We start from the raw sequence: 26,913 nt of genomic DNA, 5'->3' as shown, positions 1-26,913 counted from the left end.
AAATGCATTCTGTTTAACGAGCACCTGAACTAAACCCACAGCTCACAGCAACACCAGGGTCAGGGGTGTCTCAATGTCACAGCATATCAAGGCATCACCTCAGCCACGGACAGATCCAGGACAAACCAAGGGGGAGGAAGATGCTCCATGCCACGTCCACACTGACTGCCGCTATGAGCTGCCTCCAGGCCAGGCTCTGGCTCTGTCTAAGGATCCAGCCTTGCTCCATTTGCAGCCTTTCAGTACCTAAAGGGAGCCTATAAACAGGAGGGGAGTCAATTCTTTGAAAGGGTAGATAACAGCAGGACAAGGAGAAATGATTTTAAGTTGAGGGAGAGAAGATTTAGCTTGGATGTCAGGGGGAAGTTCTTTACTATGAGTGTGGTGAGGTGCTGGAACAGCTGCCCAGAGAGGCTGTGGATGCCCCGTCCATTCCTGGAGGTGTTCAAGGCCAGGTTGGATGGGGCCCTCCTGGGAGGGGTGGAGGTTGGTGGCCCTGCATGTGGCAGGGGGGTTGCAGGGGGCAGAGGTTCCAATCCTGGCCATTCTCTCATTCTGTGATTCACTTGTCCGCTGTGCTTTGGAAGGATGCTGTGCATGTTAACAGTCTGACACGATTTAACATTAAAGTGGTGGAGGGTTCTGAGGGACACAGGAGGCTCAGCTCAGCCCATCAGTGCAGAATGGGCAAGGTGACCTCTGCTGGCTTCTGTTCCACCTGCTTCCATCAAATCAACGCGTTTCCCTTTGCTCTTCCAGTACCGATGACGACACGGGGGTGTTGCTGCACGCACAAGATCAGCGACTGCGACTTGCCATTCCTTTCAAAGCTGAAATCCATGGAGCCCGGATACGGCTGTGGCAGCTCCTCGGCTCGACCCCTTCCACACAGCGCAGCCATGGCCGCGCAGCGGAAGCGGGCGGTGCTGGGAGGGCCGCTGAGGGGAAGCCGGCCCCGCTCCGCCTCCGTGCTGAGCCCGTAGCGCAGCAAAGATGGTTTCTCCCAAAACCCGATACTTAGTGTTCTTTCAGTACTGGGGCACTAAATATAGGTAGGTGCGGTTAGAAGTCGACCCTGCGTTGTTAGATCCGGGGGAGGGAGGGGAGTTGCATGGAGGAGATAGGTAAAAATGGGTGTGTGTGAGGGTTTGGGGTAGGGATAGGTCGTGTGCTGAGTGTGGGCTGTGCTTCGTGGTGTTGGGTAGGACAGGAAGCACGGAAAATGGGTAAAAGACAGGAAAGAACGGAGAGAAGGGCAGACTGGTGATAGCAGCACAGCCGCGGTGTTATTCGCTGCATTGGCTCTCTGGGCTCTGAGTGACTCGGATGCTATCACTGCTCTGGAGACAGAGCCAAACTGCTCCATTGCACTGCTTTCCCCAGGCTTAAACATCCCACATAGGTGGCTGTGCTTGTTTACGTGACAAAGAGACTGTGGGAGAACTTGTGCAGCCCCAATATGCCTATCTACACGAGGGTTCTGCAGAATAACACCATCGCATGCCAAAACCCACGCTTATTTTTCAGGGTACGGTTTATTTCCTTGTGGGCTCTGGCCTCAGTTATTCAGCGTGGTTGCGAGTGGGCCAGGTTTGGCCTCAGGACATCTCTCAGCACTTCTGAACTGTTTGTGAACGGCTGTGACTCCTGGAGCAAGGAAAGAAGCTGAGCACTAATTGGGTCTTTGCAGCTTTCACATCCACCGTGTCCACAATAAAGGATCCCGCAAATGGCATTTCAGATTGGGCTTGAAAATGTTTTACCTGCATACTCTCATCCAGGGCAATTTTATTCATCTTCCCAGCCTGTCAGCCTCCATCTGAAGGGCTGGTACATAGAGTAGCATTTAAATGATGATTTTTGTTTCTTGCATGCAACCATGCGGCTGTTTTCTTGTCTGTTCTCCCAGTGTCACGTCCCTGTGAGTCGTATGAAAAGGTCACTCAGCAGCAAGCAGTTCAGTGATTGTCCCCAAGTAACTTCTGGTGGGCTCTCTGTCAAGACATGGGGTAGAAAACGCAGTCTTGATATGTCTCAGTAACTGCTGTATCTGCTTTCCTCTGCAGTGGGGTCATGCATACCTCAGCTGAGCAGTCAGGGGTTGGAGTCCAGAATTATTTGGAGGTACGTTTTTGCTAATCGTATTGACATTAAAATGAAACTTCTCTACTCACACTGTTTTAGCTATGGATATTATAGAGAATACATATTATTTTTACACTGATTGTTTAGAACATAACTATTCAGCAGTATACAAATGTTCTTATTGAGTGTCCAAGTGCTTTAGGAATGGTACTGGTAGGCAGGTAGAAGAATTGGGCCAAAATATCCCACCCAAAAGCTCTGAGCATGGCCAAGACGTTTCCAGCTATGCCTGTGTTTACTGAGTGAGGGTGAGGATCCTTGCTTAGTCTGCAGAAGGAAAGTGTGATGAATTATGGCTTGAAGAGGAATTTTCAGGATGTATTTGTATGGCTTCTTGCCTGAGACCATTGTGGAGAAAGTGTATAAATATTGTGCAGATCTTGAAAGAAGAGCCCCAAAGGACTTTCTATCTCATTTATCTAAAATGCTCTGAACCATCCAGTGTCTCAGCCTCAGGCGCCGGACTTTGGATGAGCCCAGCAGTTGTTTTGTGTTATCCAAGTAACTTTGTTTTAAGAAGGGAATGGGTAGGATGGGTGATTAAAGGGAAAGAAGGGAAAAAAAAAGACAAAGAGAAGAAAAAAGATAAACTTACTTGGTGTTGTCTTTTCACAGTATCAGCATTTCGCTGGCCAGTTCTGGGATATGTGCTTTGCTTTCATGTGGTGGTATTGATGCTGGGCACTGCTGAGCAGGGCTGCATCTATTAGAACCACATGGGATGTCTTAAAGCAAGTTTAATAGAAAACTTCTGGGGCCTGTAGGAATTTATCTTCCTTCCTCCATTTCTGTGCAGCTTCATAACACTCATGTCCAAAGCCAGGAAGGCAAGTGAAGGGAAGAGCAAGATTAAATCTGTAATGAGATCCTTGTTCCGTTCTGCGTATGTTCAGACATCTGTTTTGTTTGCAGTTACAGGCAAGCAAATAACCTGTGAAGTGTAGACTTCATGTATCAACAGCTGGTGTCCTTAGAAGTGTAATGAACTGGTTTGTGAGCAGGACATGCAGCTCTCTAGGTGAGAAGGTAGAGCTGTGGCTGAGCAGAAAGCCTGGCTGCAGCCATTTGTCACCACATCTATCACAGAGGACACAAATGGTTCTGTAGTTCTCAGTTCTCTGTATAGCAGAGTCTTGGAACTGCATGGAAGAAATAGAAACTTGTGTTATCTCCTTGACAAATGCAGGTATTAGAAGGAGCTTTTTAATTTGTATTTGACAGGGATGACCTTTGCAGACAGAAATTTTCCTTCTTGGAGACAATCTATTTGTCCTAAAATAATTGGAAGCCCAGCTTGCTAGTGATGAGGCCAAGCCAGAATTCCAGACCTTGCTTTCCCAAAATGGGATGTTTGAGACTGCTGACTTGGCTCCTTCCAACGAGGAGAAACGTGCACGTGCTGTAGGACTCCACACTCCAGTAAGAATTCTTACAAGTGTCCCTCCTGAAAATGAGAATCTCCTGTGTAGCACCTTTTGCTGAAGTGAATAGCTCTTCCTTGTGCTACCAGGCACCATATGCAAGGCCTGGTAGGATCTACAGAATTAAGTTCCCTTTCATATTTGGTTTGAACCACCTCCTGAGCATCTTGTTTCCCATTGTGCTAGATAACGCAGTCTAAAACTCACCTTCCTGCATGAAGCTCTGCTTTGGCCAGCAGCTGTGTGTTAAGTCCAGATATTATTCCTCATGAAAGAAAAAGGGGGAGAAGGAGAACACAGACAGACTCTGTGCTATGTAAAACAGCTTTGGTACAGCTTCTTTCCTTCAGGAAAAAAAAAAAAAAAAAGGAGGAAAAATGCTACAATCAGAAAGATTAATTAATGCATTGGAAGAGCAATACAGGAGCATAATAGCAAAGGAATGGTAGGTATTACAAAAGAAAAGGACTCTCCCATCTATGAAGACCTAGGCCTGCAGGGAAAACTCCACAAGGGAGGGATCTCCAGCCAGAGATCCTTCCCCTGTGGCAGTCAGCCCTTAAATGAAGTTTAAGAGAGGTGCAGCCAGGCTCCAACCCTTCTGATCACACCACTGAATTGCCTTCACCTGTGCTCCCAGGGCTGATGAGGTCCTTTCTTCAGGTGCTCAGTCAGTGGTTCAGGCCATGACTCAACAGTCCCCATACAAGGAGCGATGGGAAAATTGACCCAAAGAACTGTTAACTTCATCACCTGTTTGGATAATAATTCTAGCAGCCTGGGAGGTTGCTTTGGAAAGCCTTTTTTCCAGCAGAAGCCGCTTTCTCATCTTCTTCCTTGTTTTCTCTGCAGCTTTTCTCTCTTCCTCTGGGAAGGAGTTAGATTCTTAATTAGTTTCAGTTGACATAATGCCCACTGAGTCAGTAAGGTTGCAACCAGAAGCTCCTGCATTATTATTTATTAGAACACAGCACTTTGTAAATTGTGCACCATCTCCAGCAGTGCAATGCAATCCTTTGTGTCTGTGCATCTGATGCCATTGGAGGTGTCTTCCAATGACAACACCAATAAGCAATCCAGCTGCTGTGGAAGAGCAATAGACACCTTTCCAAAATACTCCTACTGCATGTTTGTCTCATGAACATATCCATCTACAATTGACTTGACGGGTTCCTTCTGTAGCTCCCAGATGCTCTGCAAGGGTCTTTTGTGGCTGAGCATCTTGAACATTTTTTATTTAGACTTCAGGGAGATACGTGGGTGAATTTTTGCTTCCCAGACGTAGCCGGTGTGTACTGACAGGCCTGTTCTTCATCTTGCCTCTCCAACATTTGTACAGAGGGAAAAGAGAACGGGGTTGTGAGTAATAAGAGAAATCTGGAATGTGGATTCATATCATTCTGGCACACAACAATGGAAATTTCAGTGGGATTCAAAATATGGAAGTGCTTAGTGAACAAAACCTGTTAGCAGCACAGACCTACTAAATGCAAGCAATGCTTTCCTCTGCATTACTGGTATGGAGAGTATTAGAAGTATAGAGAAACACCCAGGGATTCTGGTTGCTGCTCCAGAAATATGATCATCTGGAACAACTGTGACTCTAGAAGTAGAGACATCATGAAAATGAGTGAGATCTGTGCCTCCAGCACGTGTTAAGTCAAGGTTCCAGTGTTTGTAACCTGCCTAGCAGAACGCTGGCATGCTGTGTGGCCTAAAGAAGGGAACAGAGACCTGTGAACTTTGAGGACATAAGAGAACACAGCTCCTCGATTCCTTTATCTCCTCTACTACTTTTTAGCTGAGCACCCATGGGTAAATTGCTTAACTAACTGTCCCACTTTTCCCCCATTGGAATCCATAGATGACACCCAACAGTGTAAGGGTCAGAATTAACAGCAGTAAAGCCTTGGGAGCTCCTTGGATGAAAGGCCTGCTTCTTGTAGGGGCTCTTTTATTTCCCTTCCTTCCTCTGAAAGGGCAGGTTGCCATTCAAGCAATTACTAAATGTAAATAATGCATCCTTTTTGCAGATCAGCGTGGGTTGTATTAATGGATTAGAGCATATAGGAACCAGTGGAGGAAGGTAACAGATGTCTATAGGCTCAAAGGCCATCTGGATGGTGCAGATATGAGACATATGCATAGGTGAAGGGGTCATTAGTGAATTGCCCATGAAGAAGTTCAGCAGTTCAGAAATTCTCTTTGCAAAGAGATTAATTAGGGTAGGCTTTAAATGGAATATTTAATTTAAATATTTAAATGGAGGCAGCAGTTGGTAGTGGACTCTATTATCAACTGCATGCCTGCTGGGCTGGGGGGAGAGCCCCCAGACGAAGCTTTCAGCATTCACAGGCTGAGATTTGTTGTTGATGGTGATTACGTTTCTCCTTGCATACCCAGCACAAATATCTCTCCAGAGAGCTGTGCCTGGGAGGTAGGAGAAAGGCAGCTGTGAAAATACAGCTTTGGTGGACCTGTCATTTGGTCCTTTGCTTCTGTGGGATTCAGTGGCTTGAGCAGGGAAACAATCAGGTTTGCCTTGGAGCCTTCGACCCTCTCTTCCTCTCCGGTCAGCTCTCCAAAACAGCTTAACCCTTTTGGCAGACAAGAAACCCAAACTTTTCAGTGTTTCCTATTCTCCAGCTTTGTTCAGATGTGGTGTGTGAAATAGAATGCAGCGTGGGGATCTGCAGGAGTGCTGTATCCACACTTCTCCAGCTTCCCCATAGCAAGAAAGGACGATGTTCTCTCCTGCCCTCTCTCCCTCTGTTCCACTCAGCTATGCTCACACTGGCTGATTTGTGCCTGGCAAAAGGAGGGGGAGGCTGGGGAAAGAGAGGAGTCTGCAAAATACTAATATATATTTGCAGATTTTTTTTCTCTTAAAATACAGCTTCTGCTTAAAGACAAAGTGTCGAGGCACGAGACATGGTCTGCTGCATAAAACTTACTTAATTTCTGTCTGCTTCTCTCTGCTTAAGGGTGATAAATAAAGATTTTTATTGTTAATTGTAACCATATGTGAACTCCAAATAGAAGGATTAGGAAGGGGAAAAGTCTAGGGTCATTTCTGTTCTGTTTCCTAAGCCTTCCCCTGCAGCTCAGTTACATTTTTTCTTGCCTCTCTGTACTTTATAATGATATGTTTCTGAGAGCCCAGAATCCTGTCTGCTCAAGTTGTAGGAATCTGGAAGGCATTTGTGAGTCAGCAATTCAAGCTTTATTGACTCTTGGTACCAAATTGAAATGTAATAAAGACCACTACTGGGTTCACCACTCAGGAGGGAAGATGAGAGAGAGAGAAGGAAATTTCCAGTCATTCGTCTGGTTTCCTGCTCTTTTTTTCATCAGTTGTTCAGATAGACTTCATTCATACACCATAATAAATTACATTAAGGGCCTGTCCTCACAAAGACAAAAACTGTATTTTGCAGGTGCAGTAACTTACTTCTAAACCTTACTGTATGGAAGACCTGCTGTGGTTTTAACATTGCTTTAGTAAGTTACTAGAATCCCAAGCAGAGTTTGCCCCTTACCAAAGTCCACCCTGGCTTTGCTAAATGTGGACTGATCTGAGACCCTTAAACATGTAGCATCTAATTATCTCTGTTAGCATCTCTTTCCATCCTTGTGGTTATTTATACCTGCTGGGATGGCTCAGCATCAGCTCCTCCAATGCTGTGTTCTATTAGAGCTATGCCTTGGTTCTCTGATCTGTTTCTGTTTCTCAGTGGGACCAATAAATGCATTACATCAGTGCTGTGCTACTTCTCATCTGGTCCCCCGACTCCTCCTCTGTTCTGAACAACTGATGGAAGCACGTTGCCCTCTGTAGCCCTGCTCCTGTTGTGGATGGGAAAAAAATTCTGCCAGCAGCAATAAGCTGCTGTATTTTACACCATTTTGGCCTGCAATGGAACAAAAGGCTGCAGCCTGAGCTCCATCAGGCCTCTTAGCTGTAAAGTCACTCTGACATCCATGTGCTGTTTCTGTCTGAGTTCTGGAGCTAAGAGCATGCACTGTGCTGCTGTTACCTGCTTCTGATGCAGCCTGAATGCAGTTCTTGGCAGTCAGATGCAGGGGTTGTGTCTGGATTTAAATTAGGGATTCTCTGTTCTCTTTACTTCTGCCCAATTCTATAAAGCGAAGGACAGGGAGGTAAATATTTTTCACTTTGTTTTATATATGTTTTATATATTTTATGTATGTTTTATATGGATGTTTTAAGCTGATGTGGCACATTGGATGTTCTCTTTAAAATGATTCTGGGACAGAAGGTGAGAAGCCAAATATTACTAGCAGAAGTCAACAGGCCCACCCCCATCCATCTCTTCAGCTCACAGTAAAATTCCCTATTACTTCTCTGGAAACAGTAAGGAGGCATGATGTATTTAGCAAGGAGGAGGGCATTTTTTCCTAGAGAGCTCTTGAGTTTCCTGTTCATGGTTCTGTCTCACGTTGGATTGCAGAAGGCAGCACAGAACCTAAAACCTGTTGTTCCCATCAAGTTCCACATCTCCAGCCGGACAGACAGCGGTGTCCATGCGCTCTGCAACTCTGCTCACCTTGACATCCAGAGGGCACCAGGGAAGCCAGCTTTTCAAGAGAAAATGCTCATTGGTTGTCTGAATCATCACTTGAAGCCTGAGCCAATCCGGTGAGTTGGTGGCAAGTCAAAATCCTTTATTTTCTTCTTGTTTGAGAAAGGGGAAAAATGTAGCAACCATCTCCCATCTTCACCCATGAAATAAAATTGCTGTTAGTGTTAGCAGAGTCCACTCTTCCCTTCCCAGCTACACCAAGGCTACCTCATGCTGTGATTCAGAGAAGTTGCATCAAGAGCTCCAGTTTAATACTGCTGTAACAAAACTGGATTGATTTTGCTCAGTGTGGTTGATTAACAGTCCTTTTTATCCTATGCAGTTGTAAATGTAGTCATGTAAATGACCAGAGAGAGCTGCTCTCTACTCTTTCTTGTGTTACTTTGTCTTTGTATGAACTAAAAGCAGTTGAAGGCACAGACTGTCCTTGTCTGTACAGCATTTGTTGCACACAGACATGGCTCTCTGGGCAGTACCCTAAGGAGCAGTGTGCCAGGGCACTTCAGTGTGTTGTACAAGAAGATGGCTGATTTGTAGGAAGTGTTTGGATGAGCAACAGAAGTTGGATGCAAGAGGCCAATTGGTAATTATTCAGAGCACCCTGTTGCTCTCTTTCATGTTACTGCAGTTTGGTGGCATGAGCATAAAGGAAGATTATGGAGGCAAATTCCCCATGCCAGAGCAAGAACCCAGGACAAAAAAGCAAATCCCTCCCCACCCAATGAAGGGATTTTTGTAAGAATAGCAGCCTGACTGTGAAGCACCCTCCCCCTTCCCACTTCACCCAGTCTGCTTTATTTTCTAATCTCCTCTTTGTGAAACAGGGCCTGACCCAAATGCCAACGCAGCAAGGCCTGGGATTTGAGGGCTGACATCATGCCTGAATCTGTCCTTCATTTTGCAAGGGAAGACTCGGATTCTCTGTGGCCTGGGGAACAGTGAACCCAGCTCTAGATGTGCAGGAACCCGAACAGTTTGGTGGCTGAGGAGGGAGATCTGAATGGTGACATTTCTTTTTCTCCCAGGAGGTCCTTTGTGCAGGTCCCAGATGCTGTGAAAATTGAAGAGAGACTGTGGGTTGGCTGAAGCTGTGACGTGCCCTGTGCTGTTGAGGGTGTTCACTGGCCTTAGCTGCGTGCCTGACCACAGTCCTCATCATTAGACACTCTGAGTTTACCAGGATGCAGCCAGCTCTACTTCTCCCTCTTCCCTTAATCTGAACCCTTTACAAATGGCTCAGCTGCTTTCCATTAAGAAGCTTGGTGACAGGCATGAGTCTAAATGGATCAGCAGCCAACCCCTCCCTCTGTAAATATTACTTTGCCAAGAATTCTCTCCTAATGCTGGATGGAAAACCCACCACTTTCATGTGGTTGCAAGCAGGGGGTGATGGAGAGAGATATCTTTGTGAGAACTCGTTGTTGATAGAGCTTGAAAAGGAGACCAGATTCCAAACTGGCTGGCTGTACCACTAGCAATAATGATCTTCTTTGTAGCTTTGCTGCACGATGGGTCTCTTCTAGGAAATGATCTGTCTTTTACATTTGCAAAGCATTTTTGAAAGGATCTTGTCTGCAAAGATCAGAGTGTATTCTGCAGATGGGTAACTTGAGGAGGACATTGCCATCGTGTAAGTAGGGATAGAGTAGTAAAGTAGATTCTTGCCTTCTGTTTCTGGTTTCAGTTTGGTAAGTGCTCCATAAAAGCTGTCTGGGTGGCAACAAGGCAGATCTGGGATTCATCCCACCTCCTGCAAATTGGTTTCCACCAATTTGGTAAAGGTTACACTGCCAAAAAGCTGAAGAATGCTCTCAGTCTTTATTTACCAGCAGTCTTGTTAAAAAGGAGACGTTAACAAGGCTTGAAATGTGGTATGTTTGAAGAACTGGTGGAATAAGAGACTCCCAGCTAGAAAGAGCCCAAGATAGCAATTGCATCTACCAGAAGAGACAAGAAAGGATGTCTACAGTGAAGAATCATCTGAGTATAAATGGGCTTTTCTGAAAGAATTGTTCTATGGGAGTTTATAAAAGGATGGTTATTTAATAAAAATCACTTAAGTGTTAACAGGAGAAGCTCAAGGGAGATGAAATGCTTGTGGAGATGTGTAGACAGAGGAAAATAAATGGAACACTTAATTATATTACTGTGTTTAGAAGACGCCGGAGGTCCTAGGTTCAAACTCCATTGCAGGCTGGAGGATGTAGTTTGCATTTCTGATGGGAGTTTATAACAGTGAAGCGGTCTTCTGAGCTTGTTATTGCAAATCTTTGCAGAGGCCTGTGGCTCAGCTTTGATTTCTTCTTCTGTGGTCTGAGCCTTTGCAGTGAAGAGGTGTGAGCCAGAGGCGCTCAGGCTGACAAAACTCCCTGCAGCACCAACCTTTTAAAAGTAAATAAATAGCTTTATCTATTATTCGGTCCCAAATGGTATCAAATTTTTTGGCTGCTCTGCATCCTTTCTCCTCTGTTTACAAAGCTCCAAAACCAGAGGGGCACATGACAGAAGGAAAACTACTTTCTGATGAGAGGCATCCTCTGAGGCAGTGTCTGCAGCGAGAGAATACCTCTGAGACAGCACCTCCTTGCTGGATGCCCCCAGCAGGATGATGACAAACCACAACTCTGGACTATGGGAAAATAAAATCCAGCAAAAACTGCCATCTTCAAATCAGTTGCAGTGCTCTGGGGATGTGCAGAAATACAAGAAAGCTCTGCTTTTTCCCTTGCCTGAGAGAAGTTTGTTTCCCCTCTGCCAACCTTTGCAACCTCCTGTCTACTAAGCTATCCCTCACTTAGGGATACCAGGCATTTCTTTGCTTTTATAGAAGGCAATAGGAGCGTTTGGCAGCCTAGCAAGCTGCTTCTTGAGTTAACTGCCCAGTGCCAATGGAAAATGAGTGGGCATAGCCATTCCCTACAGCCATCATCTGCATGTGTGAAATGGGGGGATACCTGTTCTGCTGTATCCAGACAGAAGCAGTCTAGGTGGGATGCTCCTTTATTTCCATTGCCGTGGCAAAATCTTGGAGGTTGTGGGGGGAGGTGGGAGGGAAGTGACCTACTTTCAACTATTTCCATCTGCTGCAATGAACTGCATGGCTGCCTTTAGGAGCGAGCACAGAGTGCTGCGTTGGGTATGCAGGTCTCCGTCATTGGGAAGTCCTTCATGCTCTTATCTGGGGTCATGGCTCTACAAGAGGGTTTGGGCTTATTCTTGTAACAGAGTAATTCACAGATGGTTTTCAGTGCGAAGTCCTGTCTGTCTACACACACGGAGTGATGGCAGCCCTTCTTGTGGATGCAGCAAGGCTAAGGTGAAACAGATAGGAAGCCTTAGAATGTCTGATTGTATTCTAGTATTTGCAGATGGATGCTTGTTCAAGAAAGTGATTCATGAGTATCAGGAAAAATAAGAACGCCCAGGCTATGAGACCTCTCTTACAGGCTCATTAAATCTGCTGGGTTTCTTCCCTCTTCTTACCAGTTTATCATTAGAACTGGATCAATCACCACCAGAAAAAGTGGTGCCACAGACCTGTCTTTGTGACAAGTCTGACCAGCGAAACAGGAAGATGGCTGTTTTTTTGTTGCTTAATATAGGTGATACAAAACCTGAGGGGAAAAAAAAAAAAAAATCACCATGAAAATAGTGCACTGAAAGCCTTTTTTGATGGTTGTTGTGGTTGGGACATCTGGTTTTATCATCCACATTGCATCTCTTCCACCTCAGTTGACGCTGTCCTGCAGACTTGAGGGCTCTAGGTCTGGCCAGTATGCCTTTGAAGGCAAGCACAAACACACTCTGTCCTTTGAGTCAGTGTTTCACAGCTGCATTAGGGCAGTTGTGAGCCAAGCAAATAGTCTGGAAGAACTCATCAACTTGGGAATGATGCTGCAATAACTAGTTTCTTGTTGGCGAGCCTAGAGCAGGGACAGAGTAAGTATTTGTGTGCCTGTCAAATTCCACGGAGAAAGTCCCTTTATGGCTGTGGATTCAGTTAGATCTCTGAAAAAATGTTACCTTGGCCATCAGCATGTCTGGGTAAGAGTCACTGGAAAGGAAATGTTTTCTTACAGGGCTCAAAGGAGACCAGCCCTCTCCTTTTGGTTTTCCTGCTAAAGAAGGTAGTGGATGAAAAAGTCCAAAGGGAATTATTTCTACAGCTGCTTTGGTAAAAGGAGGAATAATGGCTATTTTCTCCATTCTCCTAGCATAACAGGGATACCACAAAAGAACTGGTAAGAGTTTTTGTGAAAAACACATTTGACATTTGCAACAGCCACTGAAAAGTGGGTCATGAGCTAGCACAGCATAATATTCTCCATATGTGAGATACATTTCATCCTGAGGATCTCAGGAAACCTCAAACATTGTCTTGCTTGTTTGTTTTTGCAAAACTTTCCCTCAAGTGATTCACATTTGTACATGCACATGAATATTTCAAAGAACGTGTACGTACACGTGTGGCTTTGCACCCAGCTGTGTGTGGGAATAATGCAGGCTCTTTAACGGTGCCATCCCTGAGAGCAGGAACCAGAACACAGCATACAGCTGAAGAGAAAACTGATGGCAGCCAAAGTTGATTATTGGCTGGAAGTTTGGCTCAGGATGCTAAGAGTTCCAACAGTGAGATTGCTAGGAAGTGTGTGGGTTTAGAACACAGCCTAAGTAAAGAATCCATTGCATGTTTTAATTCCACCTATACGGAGACCAGCAAAAGTTCTGGAACTAGTGCATGGCATTCCTGTCTCTCTCATTCTCTTCTGTCATAACAGCATCTTGAGTGCCTATCGAGTGACCAACAATTTCCACGCACGTTTCTCTGCGCTGTCAAGAACTTACATTTATCGGCTGTTGATGGGCTGCACCCACCATTCTGAAATACCAGTGTTTGAGAGGGATCTGTGCTGGGCTCCCACTGGAGGGTGAGTGTCTTTCATACGTCTCTGGGCAGCTCTGCAAGGGCTTGGTATTTGGAAGAGGGGTAATTTCCACACGTGAAACCAGATTCCCACATCATACTGGAGATACTGAACGATGGAGCTGCACTGAGTTACATTCAGTGAGGCCTGAGACAGTTCTTAATTGTACAGTCAGCTGTAGCTGTTGTTAACGTGCTGAAGTACTCAGTGGCTCTGGGCCACATCCGTGAACAACTCCGTGTGCCCTGCATGGAAACAACGAGCATTTCCTCAGATAACCTTGCCAGTTCATACAGCAAACCCATTCTGACAGCTGGCTGAAGGGACAACGCTCTCAAACGATGCAGGCAGAAATGCATCACGTGGCAGATGTCACAGCTTTAGGTGTGACCATACAAAGAAGGCAGTCACAACGAAGGCTGGCAGTTTTTTTCTTTTCCTCATCCTGTTTCTGGTGATGGCTGCATGTAAATCTTTGCTCTCAGTCCCTGACTGAATGCTTTTATGTTTGAATAATAAGTGAGAGCCAATGACTGAGCAACCCTACAGTAACAAACTGGTGCATCTAGCTCAGCATTCATGTGTATTCTTAAAAGCACTTAAGACATCATTAATAGCGGGCAAGAAAATAAAAAACAGACCCCAGAAGAAAATTAGTTATTGCCCTTTAGACAAGGTTGTACTGAGATAAATATACATTCAAGAACACTGGAGTTTTTCACCATCATGGTGTTTGATATTTTCTTACCTGGCAACACCTTTTTGTGTTTACAAGGTACTGCAAAGCATTTTGTTCCTCTTTTCCTCCACTCTAGCCATAAAGCTATTTTGAATTCAACCATATTAAGCAGAACAGCAGGATAAAGCTTTGTGAAAAAATGTGTGCCTGCCAACCCCTCACCTAGCCTGGGGCTTTGAGCACCTTTAGACCTCAGGTCATTTGGCATCTTGGTTTGTGGTTTGGGCTCTTGCAGGAAAAACTCCATCATTCACAATGCTGCCACGTTCTATCTGCATGCTCAGATTAGGCCTCTATCAATTAATTGGAATTTGACCCACATAACATATTCAGTCCCACTTAATGCTCCTTTCCTTTTCAGCTACCTCAACGTGCCTGCCATGCAGGATGCAGCACAGTTCCTGCTGGGAACTCACGACTTCAGCACTTTTTGTTCACTGAACTCTGAAACGCCATTTCGGTCTCCAGTCAAAACCATCCTACAGGCAGACATCCAACCCTCTTCTGGTTTCCTATCCCACCACTATGAATACAGGTGAGAGCCTAGATACTCAGCTGAGGACCTGCCCTGATCACCTAGCGCTTGCTTTGTCAGAAAAGCTGCTTTCCAGGGCTGTGCTGAGAACTGACCCCCTCTTACTGCATGGCCCTCACAATCTCAGCAGGGTTCTGCCTAGAGACGGTTTGGGAAGGATATTTCTTTCCTTCTCCTGATGACCTCAGGGAGAAAGATGAGCAAGGATGAGGGCAGGGAAGCTGGCCCAGTTGTTTGTGCAGTAAGGCAGGATGTCAGAAACCTGGCACAGCAGTTCCTGCGTGATGCTGAAGATCAGCACTGCCAGGGGATGGGATTTTTATTTTCTTTCCTGCCTCTGTCTTAGCTTTGCCTAGAGGCTGCAAATAGGAGGCAAAATAACTCACCCAACACCTAGGGCACTGCTGTAGCTACGCATATCCTCTCAGTTCACATCAGTAACTCCTGCTGCCGTCCTGGGGGATGCTGATGAAAGAAAATTCAATATTCCTCAGTCAGTACATAAACAAAAGACTGCTGTGTGTCAGGTTCTTTCAGGGCCAGATCTTGCAAGTATTGAAATGAAGTGGCTGGATGTATTGTCTCTCTTTAGCAGAAACTGAAAGTTGTTTTTTTTTCCCCCCCAGAAAGATCCCATGTATTTATCATCTGAACATGGCCCCTGCTTTCATGCTGGATTCTTTCAGAGAAACATGGCTGTTGTTTTCCAGCTTGAAAGCAGACATTGCTATTGTCTGTCTCCAAACTACATTTTCCTCGTTTCCAAATAATAGAAAACCTTTTTCTTTGCAGTTTCCTCCTCACTAGGTTTGAATATTTACTGACCAATTTGCAACAGTAAGGGCCATGCTTCAAGGTTCAGCTGAGCCTCATTTCAGTTTGCAAATAGCCTGTTCTTTCTCTCCCCCCTTGTCCTAGGATGGTGTGTTTTGCCAGCAATAGTGTAGGATAAAAGCCAGAAGGGAACTGCAAAAACAGAGAGAGATCTGTATGCTCTGACTAGCTCTGGTCTTTCAGTTCCTCTCAGTCTCCCTATTCAGGGTCAGGAGGAAAAAGGCATTTTGTCTGATTCATGGTTTCTTTGCACGGTATTGGTGCTGTGAATACACAGCTGCATTACAAAAAGCCACCTAGTTGGGTATGGCACATTCACTGAAGCTCTGTGCTGTACAAGTACAAGGACATGGGCAGCGAGTGCCAGATGGGTCGCTTCCTTCCTGCTTATTTGCAGCTAAAACACTGCCTGCATTGGAAAAGGAGAGCTGGAAGGGAAGTTGGGTGCTGTTACCTGGCTGCATTCCTGCTGTCTGTTGTTGGGCTGCCACTGCTGGTTGGAGAGCTTGACCACCACACAAGTAAGCTCAGTGCTTTGCCACTGAGCTAGCCTGAAAATAAGCATTAACGGTCTCATCAAGATCACCTGTGAGTGCATGCAGGTCATGTTATCTTCAAAATCCAGACCTACTGTTGTTGATTGTCCCATCCCCGGGATTTGATACAGATCAGCTTTTTTACATCCTTAATTTTATTAAAAAAAAAAAAAAAAAAAAAAGAATTTACCATTCCTTGCATAACTTGCTGCATAAACCCATCCCACACAAGGCCAAAAACAGCTCACAGGAGAGAGCAAACCGAAAAATGGGATGAAAGGCTTCAAGCTTGTTGCTGATAGCATTTTTTCGCTTGGTGACGCATGCAGCCAAAGTTGTGTTTTGTAACAAGTCATTTTTTTGATGTGCCAATATTGATTGATTTTCAGAACATCTACGTTGAAGGGGGTGGCTTAGAGAAGCCTTGTTTTGATGCATTTAAACAGCACCTAACACCCTTACAGTCCTTCTTTAGTTATTAAAGCCTTAACCAAAACCATGAGTTTTCTGATCTAAAGAAAAAAAAAAAAGTAGTTCTGGAGTTGGTGTGTTTGTGACAGGCTGAGTGGGTGTTTTTCTTTGGCTGAGTTTGGTTTATTGCAGTGTCCTAGTTCTAATCTGCAAAACGCCCTACGGGGACAGCTGCAGTCATGGAGCTTGGTGTTTGCTTTTGCCCATACTGCAAGTAAGACAGCAAGTGCCTGAAATGCATGTGTGTTTCTTCCCTGCAGTGGCAGAATGAACAGTCACTGCAATGAAAAGGCTGTGATAGCAAGAAAAAAAAATAAAAGTCTATTTATAAGCTTTTAATAAGTCTAAGGAGCTTTATTTTCTGCCTCAGAGGGAGGAATCTGCAGAATGATAAAGCAAGGTTTCTTGGTCAAATAATGCAGCTTTTCATTCGCATTCTTCCCTTCCTTTCTGAACTTAAACCAATCTTCTGAATTGACTGCTTGTCTTTTTAAATGATTCCTTCCGTCAAACTCAGTTGCTCAGCAACACTGGAAGTGGAGTTAGTGTCCTATCCATCTAAAATGCTTTTTAATGCTGAGGATGTGCTTAGAGCCTCAGCCCCATTCCCAGGGAGTGATTGCTGTCACCTGTTTTCTAGCTGAATATGTATTATTCATTGCAAGGTGCTGCCTGCTGCTGCTAAGTGGAAAAGACAGACAGAATTTGTGCTGGTAAGCAGAATTCCTTGTGAGATTGACAAGAAAAAGAAAGTTTCCCACTCAAAGAAAAACATTTTGTTCTCTTTCGATGTCTACAAGATACTTTCCTGAAGTATCTCAAGCTATCTTTTGTAGCTTAGTGTGTCTGCTTGAGACACCCAAGGCAGGAGGACCCTGGCTAGAGATAGTGCATGCAAACTGTCTCTTACCACTGCTGAAGAGCTGAGCAGACTCGTGGCTGTAATGTGGTGGGTATTTGTGCACGTGCCCAGCACTACACCTGTCTATGTGCCACATCCTCCCTTGCTAGAGGGAGAGCAAACCATATGTAAGTGATGGAAGGATTGTCATTTCCTGACATAAAGAGGAATCTGGGGGTAGGAGCTGCCTTTGCATTTACCAACATACCCAACAGGGAGGACTAAAAGCAGTAACTTGTCTGTGAATCCTGTGAGCAAACAGCTTGCAGCTGCTCCCCAGGGTGATAATGTCACAGTCTCTCTTCCTGCTCACCCTGCCCCGATGCCCCAAGCAGGCTGTGAATCACAGTCCCTGCTTCATCTTCTTCCACCATTTCCAGAGCTGTCTTCTAGGCCCCACCTTTATGCTCAGGTGCTTCCAGCAAACCCAGCCCGTCCTGATTCCCCCAAATATGTTGCAGCTGTGCTTTTCCCACAGCTGATTCAAGTCTTCAGAGCCCCACACGACTGGGCTCATGGCAAGAGAAAGGAAAAGAGGTTTTGCGTGTGGACATCTATAGACTTTTAGTACTATTTAGTAGTCTTGTCCTTGTAGGGAACACTGGTTACCACCTTTAAACTTTCTGGATAATGACATCTGCATCAATGGATTTGGAGAAGGGAAAAAGATATGTTTTCATGCAGTGGTATCTATCCATCCATCCCCAAATATTCCTGTGCTTCTTCCTGCTCTGCTTACTGTCAGCCTCCAGCTACCCCAGAACTGCTGCTCAGAGCAGGCTGTGGGGTGGTTTACATTCTGAATTCTTTGCAAGGCAGCTGGCTTCTCAAAAGTCTATTTTCCCTGTCTGGATTTGAGTTCCTGAGCCTGCTGTGGGCAGTGGTGAAGGAAGGGGCAGCGTGGGGAGAGTGGTGGAAAAGGAGACCGATCTGTTGTGAAATGCAGATCAGAGGCAATCGATGCAGCCTTTTTGCAAGCATCCCTGATGTGGAATGATGGATGTTGCTGCAGTTGGTTACAAGAGTCTTGTTTTGTCTGCACTATTTCCCCCTGCCACAAGATACCCACTGCTCAGTCTCCATCCTGATGGTTTTGAATTCTCTTCTCCTTGTTGCCTTCATCTGAGCAACGCACAAAATGCAGTCCTTTCTCACTATGAACCCTTAATGTAACATCCCCAGGGCACTCCCTGCTTGCTCCCCATCATGGCACTGAATTACACATCCTGCAGACTTTGCTTTTGCAGCCCTCCACGTGTCTGCTGCTAGAAGAGCTGCAGGATGGAGAGGTGCTCATACCAGTGCTGAGCACTTCCTGTGCCTCAGTGCTCTCCTCTTCTCTCCTTGAAGGATGCTGTTATCAACGTGCAAAGGTTTTGGTCTGAACAAATGCTATGGGAAAAGACTGAGGCCGTTACAGAGGGATAGTCTTTGTCAGGCTGTGCACATGGTGGAATTAGAGCTTTTATAGGTGTTGTTTGCGACTTGACAAGTGAAAAGCTTTCATCAGAGCTAGAAATGTTCAGTCACGTCCAGAATGATTTATGGGATGGCAGAAATGCTGTTGAGGGCAAATCATTTAGTTCAGCCTGACACGAGGTAAGCGCTTCTCTTGGGTGAGATGCAGTGCTGACATTGCAGAGCTCCACTTTGGCAGCAGGTTTTTAAACATTTGCTGCTCTGCTGTCCACATCAGGATTTGATCTTTCCTGGAATTCTGCCAGCTGTTGTTCTGGGGAAAACATCTGGCAGGGGAGAGTTCATTGCAAGAAGAGGAGAAATCGGTTTTCAGGTTGGAATTTGCCAGCTTACTTTGAGTGCCCATTATGCCCCTGACACTGGTCAGATTTACCCAGCACTCCTCAGAAGGCCTCTGCCATCCTTCCTTCACCATGCCTACATCTCTTCCCTTTTGGGAAAGGTTTTTTTGCTCCTGAGAGCAGCAGAGCACATGGATGTCGGTGCAGCTGTCACCTTGCTTTCTGTTTGCTAAGCAAAACCCATCTCCTGACCAGAACAGAGACTGGTGGTTGAGCTCTGGGAGCTGGCCTGGCTTTGTGGTAACGTTCTCAGCCACTTCCTTCTTAAAAATGTCTAGAGAAAGACCATTCTTAAGCGCTGAAACCTCTGCTGTTAAAAAATAATGCTACCATTAAGGGCTATTTTGTCTTGTAAGGAATCTTGCAGCTTGTACCCCCTCCTTGGAGCTACCTCCTCCGTTCAGGTCAGACAGTCTGCAGGTATTTCAACTCTTTGCTTTCCTTTAGCACAGCAGACGTATCCTCTGCCTAAACGGAGGTGGTGTTTGGAGCACTTCAGTGGTGCCCAGGAAAAAGGCTAATTCTCTGTGTTCTCTCTGCAGTTTGCACTTCTAAAAGAGCAGCTTGTTGGCTTTGAGGCAGTCAGTGACTCAAAGTAGCTTACATCTCAGCAAGCATCTGCCCCTGCTGTTGAACCAGCAGCCCTCATGTAGGCTCTAACTGCAGGATGGTGTTTTGCAACAGCCCAGAGATCCATCTGGCAGGCTGGGCCTTGAAGTGCTGAAGCAGAATTTGTGCTTACCAACGTCTTCTTCATCGGAAGGCTTCAGAAGATTTGTAGCTGAATTGTTGCTCCTTAATCTCCTTTAGCTGTCCTGGAGGTGTTCTTATTGATAACTCTTTTTTTGTTCCAAATCCTGTTTGTTTAAACTGATTATTTTTTTATCACAGGGAGGTTTAGGGAAAGGCTGATGCTTCAGCACTGCTTAGCAGTGGCACTAAGCCACCAGATACTGCTGTAAAATTTCCCTTTAAAATGCTTGAAATTTGAGTGAAGAAAATGTTACTTGTGCCCAGAATGAATGGCAAAGCAACTGAGAGCCCAAATCTGTCGCCATGTTTCTGTCAGAGCTTTTCTTCCCATATAGAACAGCATTTACCCAAACAGCTGGGCTCACCTACACAGTCCCTGCCACAGCATTGGTGTTTTCACAGCCAGCTGCCCTGCCACCGAGCAAAGATGGACCCCTGTTTTATGCAGGATTCTTTGGGAATTGAAGCTTTTGGGCATTATGGGGTGGGCCATGGTGTCCTCTTGCCTGCCTTGGGCCACACTCGTCCCCAGACAGCTCTGCTTCCAGTGCCATCCCAGCAGTAAATAAATGATTGCCTCTGGCTTTGTGCACTGTGTGCTTCGTGTGGCTCTGTTCACCCTTAAGACAACAAATCTGCTTTTCTCATACACTTGCATTGTTCCCTTTCTGACAAAGGTTTCTTTATTTCTCATTAACGTGACTTCTCCCTTATAGATGTATGAATTATTTCAATGTAGCCATAGCTGACCTATGTAGTTGTTCCCAACGAAGGTAAACAGCAGCATTTGAGCTAGAACTATTGGCTGTTTATAGTTCTAATTAGTGATCTTTAATGCAGACATGGATCTCAGCTACTTGTTCGTTCTGCTCGTGCTCACCTGTGGCTTATGCTGTTCTTGTAAGAAATTCTCACGTTTGAGATGTGATTTTTAAACACTTTTTTTGTTTGTCTCTGTAGGGGTCTGCAGTTTTGGGAGCTGAAGTTCAAGAGCAGATCATTTCTTTACCGACAGGTACTGTTCTGCTCTGTGCACCCTTTATCTCCAAGAACCCAAATATCACTGTAACACGATTGATTTGGCAGTGTTGCATCCATCTGTAGTGCCATCTCTGTTGCAGAGCTGCTCCTATAGCTTCATGAGACACACAGGAACCTTGCCTCTGCGAAGCGAGGCTCCACGTTCATTGTTTGATCCACTAGAACCAGACTATCTTTGGTTTGTGTCTGAAATGAATGACCAAAGTCACAGAATCATGTGGGAGGATGGAAAGTTTTGTTTTCCTCAGTCTTTGTCCTTGCAGTCCGAGTGGTGAAAACCAAGAGACATATGTTCTTGCTCTGCTGAATGGCACTGGGCCCAGTGAAGGCTGCCTGGAATTTTACTTTCTGGCTTTGGAGCATGAGGTAATTCTCAGTGTTGCATGAAGGAGAGATGGGAAGACCTGATTCAGCTATGCAGGCACGACTGCAGGATCGTTCCCTCTGTCCTGCTGCTGGGTTTGCTTTGAAATAACTCCAGTGGGGTTTTTTGCTGCTGTCCTCAAGGGAGACAGCTCTCTCCACAACTTAATGGATCACCTCATTAGGAAACAATTGGCTGTTCTGTCTGCCTACTCCAGGCACAGTCACACTCTGGAGACAAAATAGGCATGGGAAGGCTTGTTTTGGAAGAGAGAGGGGGTATTTTGTGGGAACAGTTATTTTTTATTCTGTTTTGACAAACTAGATTTGTTTTTATCCTGTGCCAAGCAATGTGCTGTAAGCTCTCTGACAGTGGGTGTCTGGATATGAGCAGGGGAAGGACGATAACATGCTTGAGAAGGCTTGATACATAGCAGGGATCTGCTTCATCAGATGCTCCTGTGACAAGGAGAAAATGCTGGTAACCCATTTAACGCATTAGACTGGAAATGCTGCTTAGTGACATTGGTAGCTCTCTCTCTCTGCACACTAATGCTGAGCCCAGTGCCCTCTGTGAGTGGGGCTTTCAGCAGCAGCCTCAGAGCTAGCTAGAAAGCCAGGGGAGCAGGAACAGACTGTACACGGTGAACCTGCACTCTCAGACCTGAGCATCTGCTTCTGCACTCCGTAGCAGAGAGCTTACTGGGTTAGATGGACCTCTGAATTCATCTCATATGGCTGCTATGTTAAGTTTCACCATCTGGATGTTTTTTATTAGGGAATAGGGTTAAACAGCCTCAGAAACTGTATGTGTATCTTCTCCCTGAAGGACGTGGAGCAGCGGGGAGGCACCAAGCACGAGGCTGTTTCAGATGCCTCCCATCCGATTTACACCAGCTAACTCCAAGTGTGGAGACATCAAAGCTGAAGTCACAGCATGCAATGACCCCTAGCGAGGGACAGATAACATAACATACACTGATCTGTGCTGCTTCTCCACGACACCAGAATGGCTACAAGGCAGGCTCTGGGCACCATGTAGTGCAGCTTAGGCTCCAAGCAAGAAGGTGAAAATAGTGCCTACCTTTGGATAAATATATCTTTGCCCTTTAACGGGGATAAACTTGATGAGGTTGTTTAGTAGACTTCGGTTTAATCTTTTGTAAATGTTATTTTAAGCACTGTACTTGATTTAAGTTTCCCATCTCTGCTTGCCATGACTCCTCCACAAGGATCTACTTGTGCACATGAGACTGGGGGACAGTTTGGTGGGCATGGAAAAGCCACTAGGATGTGGTGAGAGCACCATGGCTTGAGGGCAGCCCAGGGAAGGGTGGCTTTCAGCCAGGAGGATGCTGAAGTGCGAGGGTGTGAGAGTAGGTGAGCACTGGGTGTGAAATTTGTGCTAACCCAGTAGATTTGGAATTGCTCAGTGTGGAGGGGAGGGAAGCTGTGACATGTGGAGGTGTTCAAAATGCCAGTTTGACGAGTTAGTTAGCTGGTGGGCTTTCTCACTTGGGTGTGTTGTTGTTTTTTCTCCTTTTGCTTCTGGCCCCCACATAGCCCCCACCTGGAAATTGTTGCTTGTGCATTAAGGTTGTGTGAGCCCAGCTCGCCCAGCAGCAAGTGAGCTTCCTGCCACAGGCAGCGTGTGGCTGCTGCTGCTTCTGAAATAGAAACCATCTCTGCTCAGCTCTCTTCCCACCTGTGATGAGAAGAAGCCTGCTCCAAGGCAGTGGAACTGGAGATTGCTGTGTTACATTGTGTTGCAGGTCTTGGTTTTCCTAGTGCCCACAGTTGTAGGGAGGGAAGGGGCTGTTCCACCAGGCCAAACACTGCTGATACAAAGTGCAGGACTCTTAACCTCTCAAATGTTACAAGGGGCAGTTCCTAAGCTGTATGCTGTCTTTTCAGGTCCGAAGAATGGTTGGGGCTCTAGTTGCAGTTGGCCAGGGAAAGTTGGCACCTTATCATATAAAGGAGCTGCTGGAGATGAAGGATGCAAGGGCTTTTCCACCATTTGCCATGGCTCCATCATCCGGACTCTTCCTAAAATCAGTGGAATATAATGAAGCAGGTAAGGGAATGCCAGGCAGTGACTTTATGTCTGTGGGAGTCAGGCCTCATACTGAAAGGAACAGAAGCCCCCACAGTCCTCCTTTTTGTGCCATTTGCAGCAGTTGCTATGGAAAATGAGTGTTAGTTTTTTCCTGGTAGATTTCTTCCTCTTACTTGCAAGGTAGTGAAAGAGAAATCATGCTTACATATTAGCTTTCTTAATTTAACAGTGTCTAAATCATAAACAGTGAAGATTTTTAGCTTAGAAAATAAGAATAAAAAGGCAAACTTGCAGAAGATATCAGCAAAGTTTGGTATTCTCGTTAGGGATGGAGGGTATTAAATATTGCAGGGAATTTAACGCAGGCAGAATGTGATAAAATGATGTTGAGAGCAGACAAAGATATCTTTGATTGTAAACCAAACTCTGTGTTACTGTCTTACTAAAGAGAACCAATGAAAATTATAGCAATAAACATGTTCACTTGCTTTTGATGAGATCACTGAGAATCTGCAGAAGACAGAGGCATCGAGTTATTTCCTGGCTCCCTTATTGCTACAGGAGGTGCTAATATTAAAACCATGGTCCCTTCTCTTGTTGCTGAGATGAATGTGCTGCCTACCATGGGGTAACACATCTCTCCTGCTGCAGTGCTGAGGGAGAGCTGCTGTCGTGCTGCCAGCTTTCAGTTGTGCACTTGCTGCCTGCTTTGTTTCAGCAGTAATCCTTCCCACAGCCACAAATGCTTCTTCTCCCTTTTAGTCCTCAGTTACTCCAGTGCATAAAAAGGACTTCCCAGCACACTGCAGGCCTCTTCCAGGCTGCCTTGTCCCAGGCGGAGCACAGACCTCCTGCAGTGGGCTTTGGGAATGCTCTCTCCTGCTGCAGCTGTGCACACGCTGGGGCTTAAGGACAGAAGGGAAAGGGAAGCAACAATGAGGATGCAGGGAGCTTGAACGTAACGCTTGGCCTGGCCATGAAGAGGCAGCTGCTGCTTGTGGGTTTGGGCCTTTCTCCATGGTGGTGCATTTCCTATTCATGCTGGCTGTGGAGCTGCCTGTGCCAGTGGGGAGGGAGCCCAGGCAGGAAATGAAGACCACAGGCTTTAAGAGCTTTCAGTGCCATCTTTTTTCCTAAATCAATGTTTTCTTTTTTTTCTTTCCCCCCTCAGATTTGCAAACAACAGTGGCCCGGGGAGAATAGCAGCTCTGTCAGCCATGTCTGAAAGGACTGTTGTTGTGGATATGGGATGGAGGTTTGCAGAGCTCTTTATGCAATATATGGTCTTGTCTCAATAAACATCACTGACTGTAGGCATCTTCCCATCATTTGTTTGCTAAGGGGAAATGAAGAATGATGCTGCTTTCAGATTACTTTTTTTTTTTTCCCCTGATGTGTTTTCTCATGTTTTTGTTTTGTTTTAATCTTGCCTGCTTGCCCAAGTAACAGCACGTGTGTCGGGTAATGTGCGTGGGTTGTTGTATTATTTTTTTTAATCATGAATGACACCAGAATCACTGTTTGGGTTATAAAACGGTTCTTGGAATGCTGAGTTACAAGAAAGAGGATGAAAGTTGTGACTTCTAAAGAAACAGCACCCAATTTAAATACTTTCCTGTAGTGGAAGCCACGTGCAGCTCAAATGCCTGGTACCATCAGAATTAATCTCTCCTTTGTCTGTGAGAGGGGAAGAATTAGAGAGCTGAGAGTTCATCGTAGCTGATCTGGTGAGGGGATGTCCTTCGTTATGTGGCAATTCAAAGCATTCAGGTAATGAAGGATGAATATTAATAACCCTGAAGGATCGAGGAGCTTCCACACACTGGGTGGGTGGTGAAGGTGCAGGTGGGATGCAGCACCTCCCTGACCTCTCTTAAGGCTCTCAGCAGGGAGACTGAGCTTAGTGGTTGGTGCTGCTGCAGGCCAGCCCAGCCCATCTCTGAGTGCTCCCCAATGTGAAGTGATGTCTGTCCCCTCACTGTGTTTCCAGAGACCAACATTTGACAACATGAGAAGGAGAGGGAGGAAACTTCTGGTTACTCTTACTTGCTTGGGGACCAATTTCCAAAGACAGAACTTTGGAGGAGTTTTAACAGAAGGGAACTGAAGCCACTGTGATGCCAGTATGGTATGTGTTTGTGTTTTTCCTGGTAGGGCCTTGCTGCATAGGTACCTAGAGGTATATGGATGTTGTAATGTGCTTTCAGGGCAAGCAATGGCACTTGTCCATTTGTGATCCAAACCTGAACACGTGCCCTGTTTCAGACAGGGAACAGCAGTTCAGTCTTGCTTTTCCTTCCCTTGAAGGGAAGGGAAGTGAGAGCGTTGGGCCGAAACGCTGGCACAGAGGTGGGCTGTGCTCTGCTGGGGCTGACAAGCAGGCTGAAGGTGGCTGTGTGTGGGAGCAGGATGCCTGCAAATACGTGCAGGGAACCACAGCACACACTGCTGCTGGCCACAGGCTACATCCTCACCTTGGTCCTGTAAGGGAACGTCTTGCTGGCGGGGCAAATGCTGCGCCTGCATGGCAGTGACAGCTTTTCTTTCTTCTTCACTTCCTGTGGTTTCTCTGCAGAGCAGTGTGGGTGAGCTCTGCCGTGGGTCTATCAGCACAGCTTGCTCTGGTGTTCACAGCGTGCAGTGACCTTGTAGCTGTAAATGGGGACACTGAGAAGGCAGCTTTTGTGTGAGGTGATGGCCTGAGGTCTGGTAAGTCACCCTTCTGATTGATTTATTATGCAGCTTTGTTGGGCAGAAAACTGAACCAAAGAGAAATGTTTCTCAGGTGTCAGACAAGCTAGCTCCTACTGCAGGCTGAGGTATTGCAGCAGGTTTTTAATAAACGCAGTACAAAAATACCTGCTGTTTTCTGCAGATGTTTCCTAAGTTCTGGTTACAGTCAAAAAATCTTTTGTGCTTATGGGCTTGTTAGCTGAGCAACCCCAATTTAACTGTCCAGACAGTGGGCTGGAGGTGGCTGACTCTGCACTTAGCAGAGAACTAGTTTTTGTCACTAATACTTGAGTGTTAGCTTTCAGCAGGAGGGGCTTGGTGTTCCTTTCCTTCTGTTGTTGCATTACCAGTTCCTTTCAATTGGATCAGTTCGGGCATCCAACACAGGCCTATTCTGTCTTTCTGAGTGCTTGACAGCTTTGAAGCCAAAACCAGAAAAACCTCATGCTTGACTTAGGGTTCAAAGAAAAAAGCTTGGTTTTATATGAAGATAATCCTATTAATTTAATGAATTCAAAGTCTGGTGTAAACTTTGATGTATGATTTGCTGTAGTTTTGTAAATCAAGTAATTTGCACAGAAGTACAATGGTGTTTTTCAGTTGTTCATAGGAAATATTTGAAGGTAAATAGGGATATCCCCTGCCCTTCCCCACTCCTCCTTGGAGAAAATTACCTGTGGGGAAGCAAAGCTGGATGTAGAATTTGGTCAGACTCCTTGCTTTAAAGTGGTAGGTAAGGAAATCATGCATTATTGTAAGAGATGAATTTGGCTACACGCCTGGAAAATAACTTACTCCCAGTCTGCATCACTTCTGTTACCTCTCATTGAGAATGAAAACTTTTTCAAACAGATCAATACATGGTGGTGTCACACAGAGCATATCTAACTGTTTTGAAATGGCCAAAAGACCAACATGTGAAATATTGGATGTCTGATTCCAGGTTTTTTTCCCCTCTCTTTCTTCCTATTGCTTCCTTTTGCTGTAGTTCAGCTTCAGTGGGTTTGAGTGCATGACAGGCTGCACCAAGGTA

The 26,913-nt window shown here is 45.6% G+C and overlaps 1 protein-coding gene across 3 annotated transcripts; it reads left to right on the top strand.

The window, feature by feature from the left end:
- The first annotated feature begins 873 nt into the window (after positions 1-873).
- PUSL1 (pseudouridine synthase like 1) lies at positions 874-25,191 on the top strand. Of its 3 annotated transcripts, XR_004161918.2 has the most exons (9): positions 874-1,052; positions 2,067-2,124; positions 8,039-8,226; positions 12,949-13,098; positions 14,196-14,369; positions 20,645-20,699; positions 23,003-23,165; positions 24,319-24,402; positions 25,138-25,191. XR_004161918.2 is itself a non-coding variant. In XM_019622498.3 (8 exons), the coding sequence occupies exons 1-8, from the start codon at positions 994-996 to the stop codon at positions 24,348-24,350; spliced, it is 879 nt and encodes a 292-aa protein (XP_019478043.1). In that variant the 5' UTR covers positions 874-993; the 3' UTR covers positions 24,351-24,460. The 3 variants fall into 3 exon arrangements, 2 of the variants coding, with proteins under 2 accessions (XP_019478043.1, XP_085098492.1); XM_019622498.3 differs by lacking the exon at positions 25,138-25,191 and having other exon boundaries at positions 24,319-24,460; XM_085242366.1 differs by lacking the exons at positions 874-1,052; positions 2,067-2,124; positions 25,138-25,191 and adding an exon at positions 3,373-3,564 and having other exon boundaries at positions 24,319-24,460.
- The last annotated feature ends 1,722 nt before the right edge of the window (positions 25,192-26,913 follow it).

The sequence above is a fragment of the Meleagris gallopavo genome, chromosome 23, assembly GCF_905368555.1.
Source record: "Meleagris gallopavo chromosome 23, MGAL_WU_HG_1.1, whole genome shotgun sequence".
In the NCBI taxonomy this organism is placed as follows: domain Eukaryota; kingdom Metazoa; phylum Chordata; class Aves; order Galliformes; family Phasianidae; genus Meleagris; species Meleagris gallopavo.
This window is presented reverse-complemented; position numbering and strand designations above follow the sequence as displayed.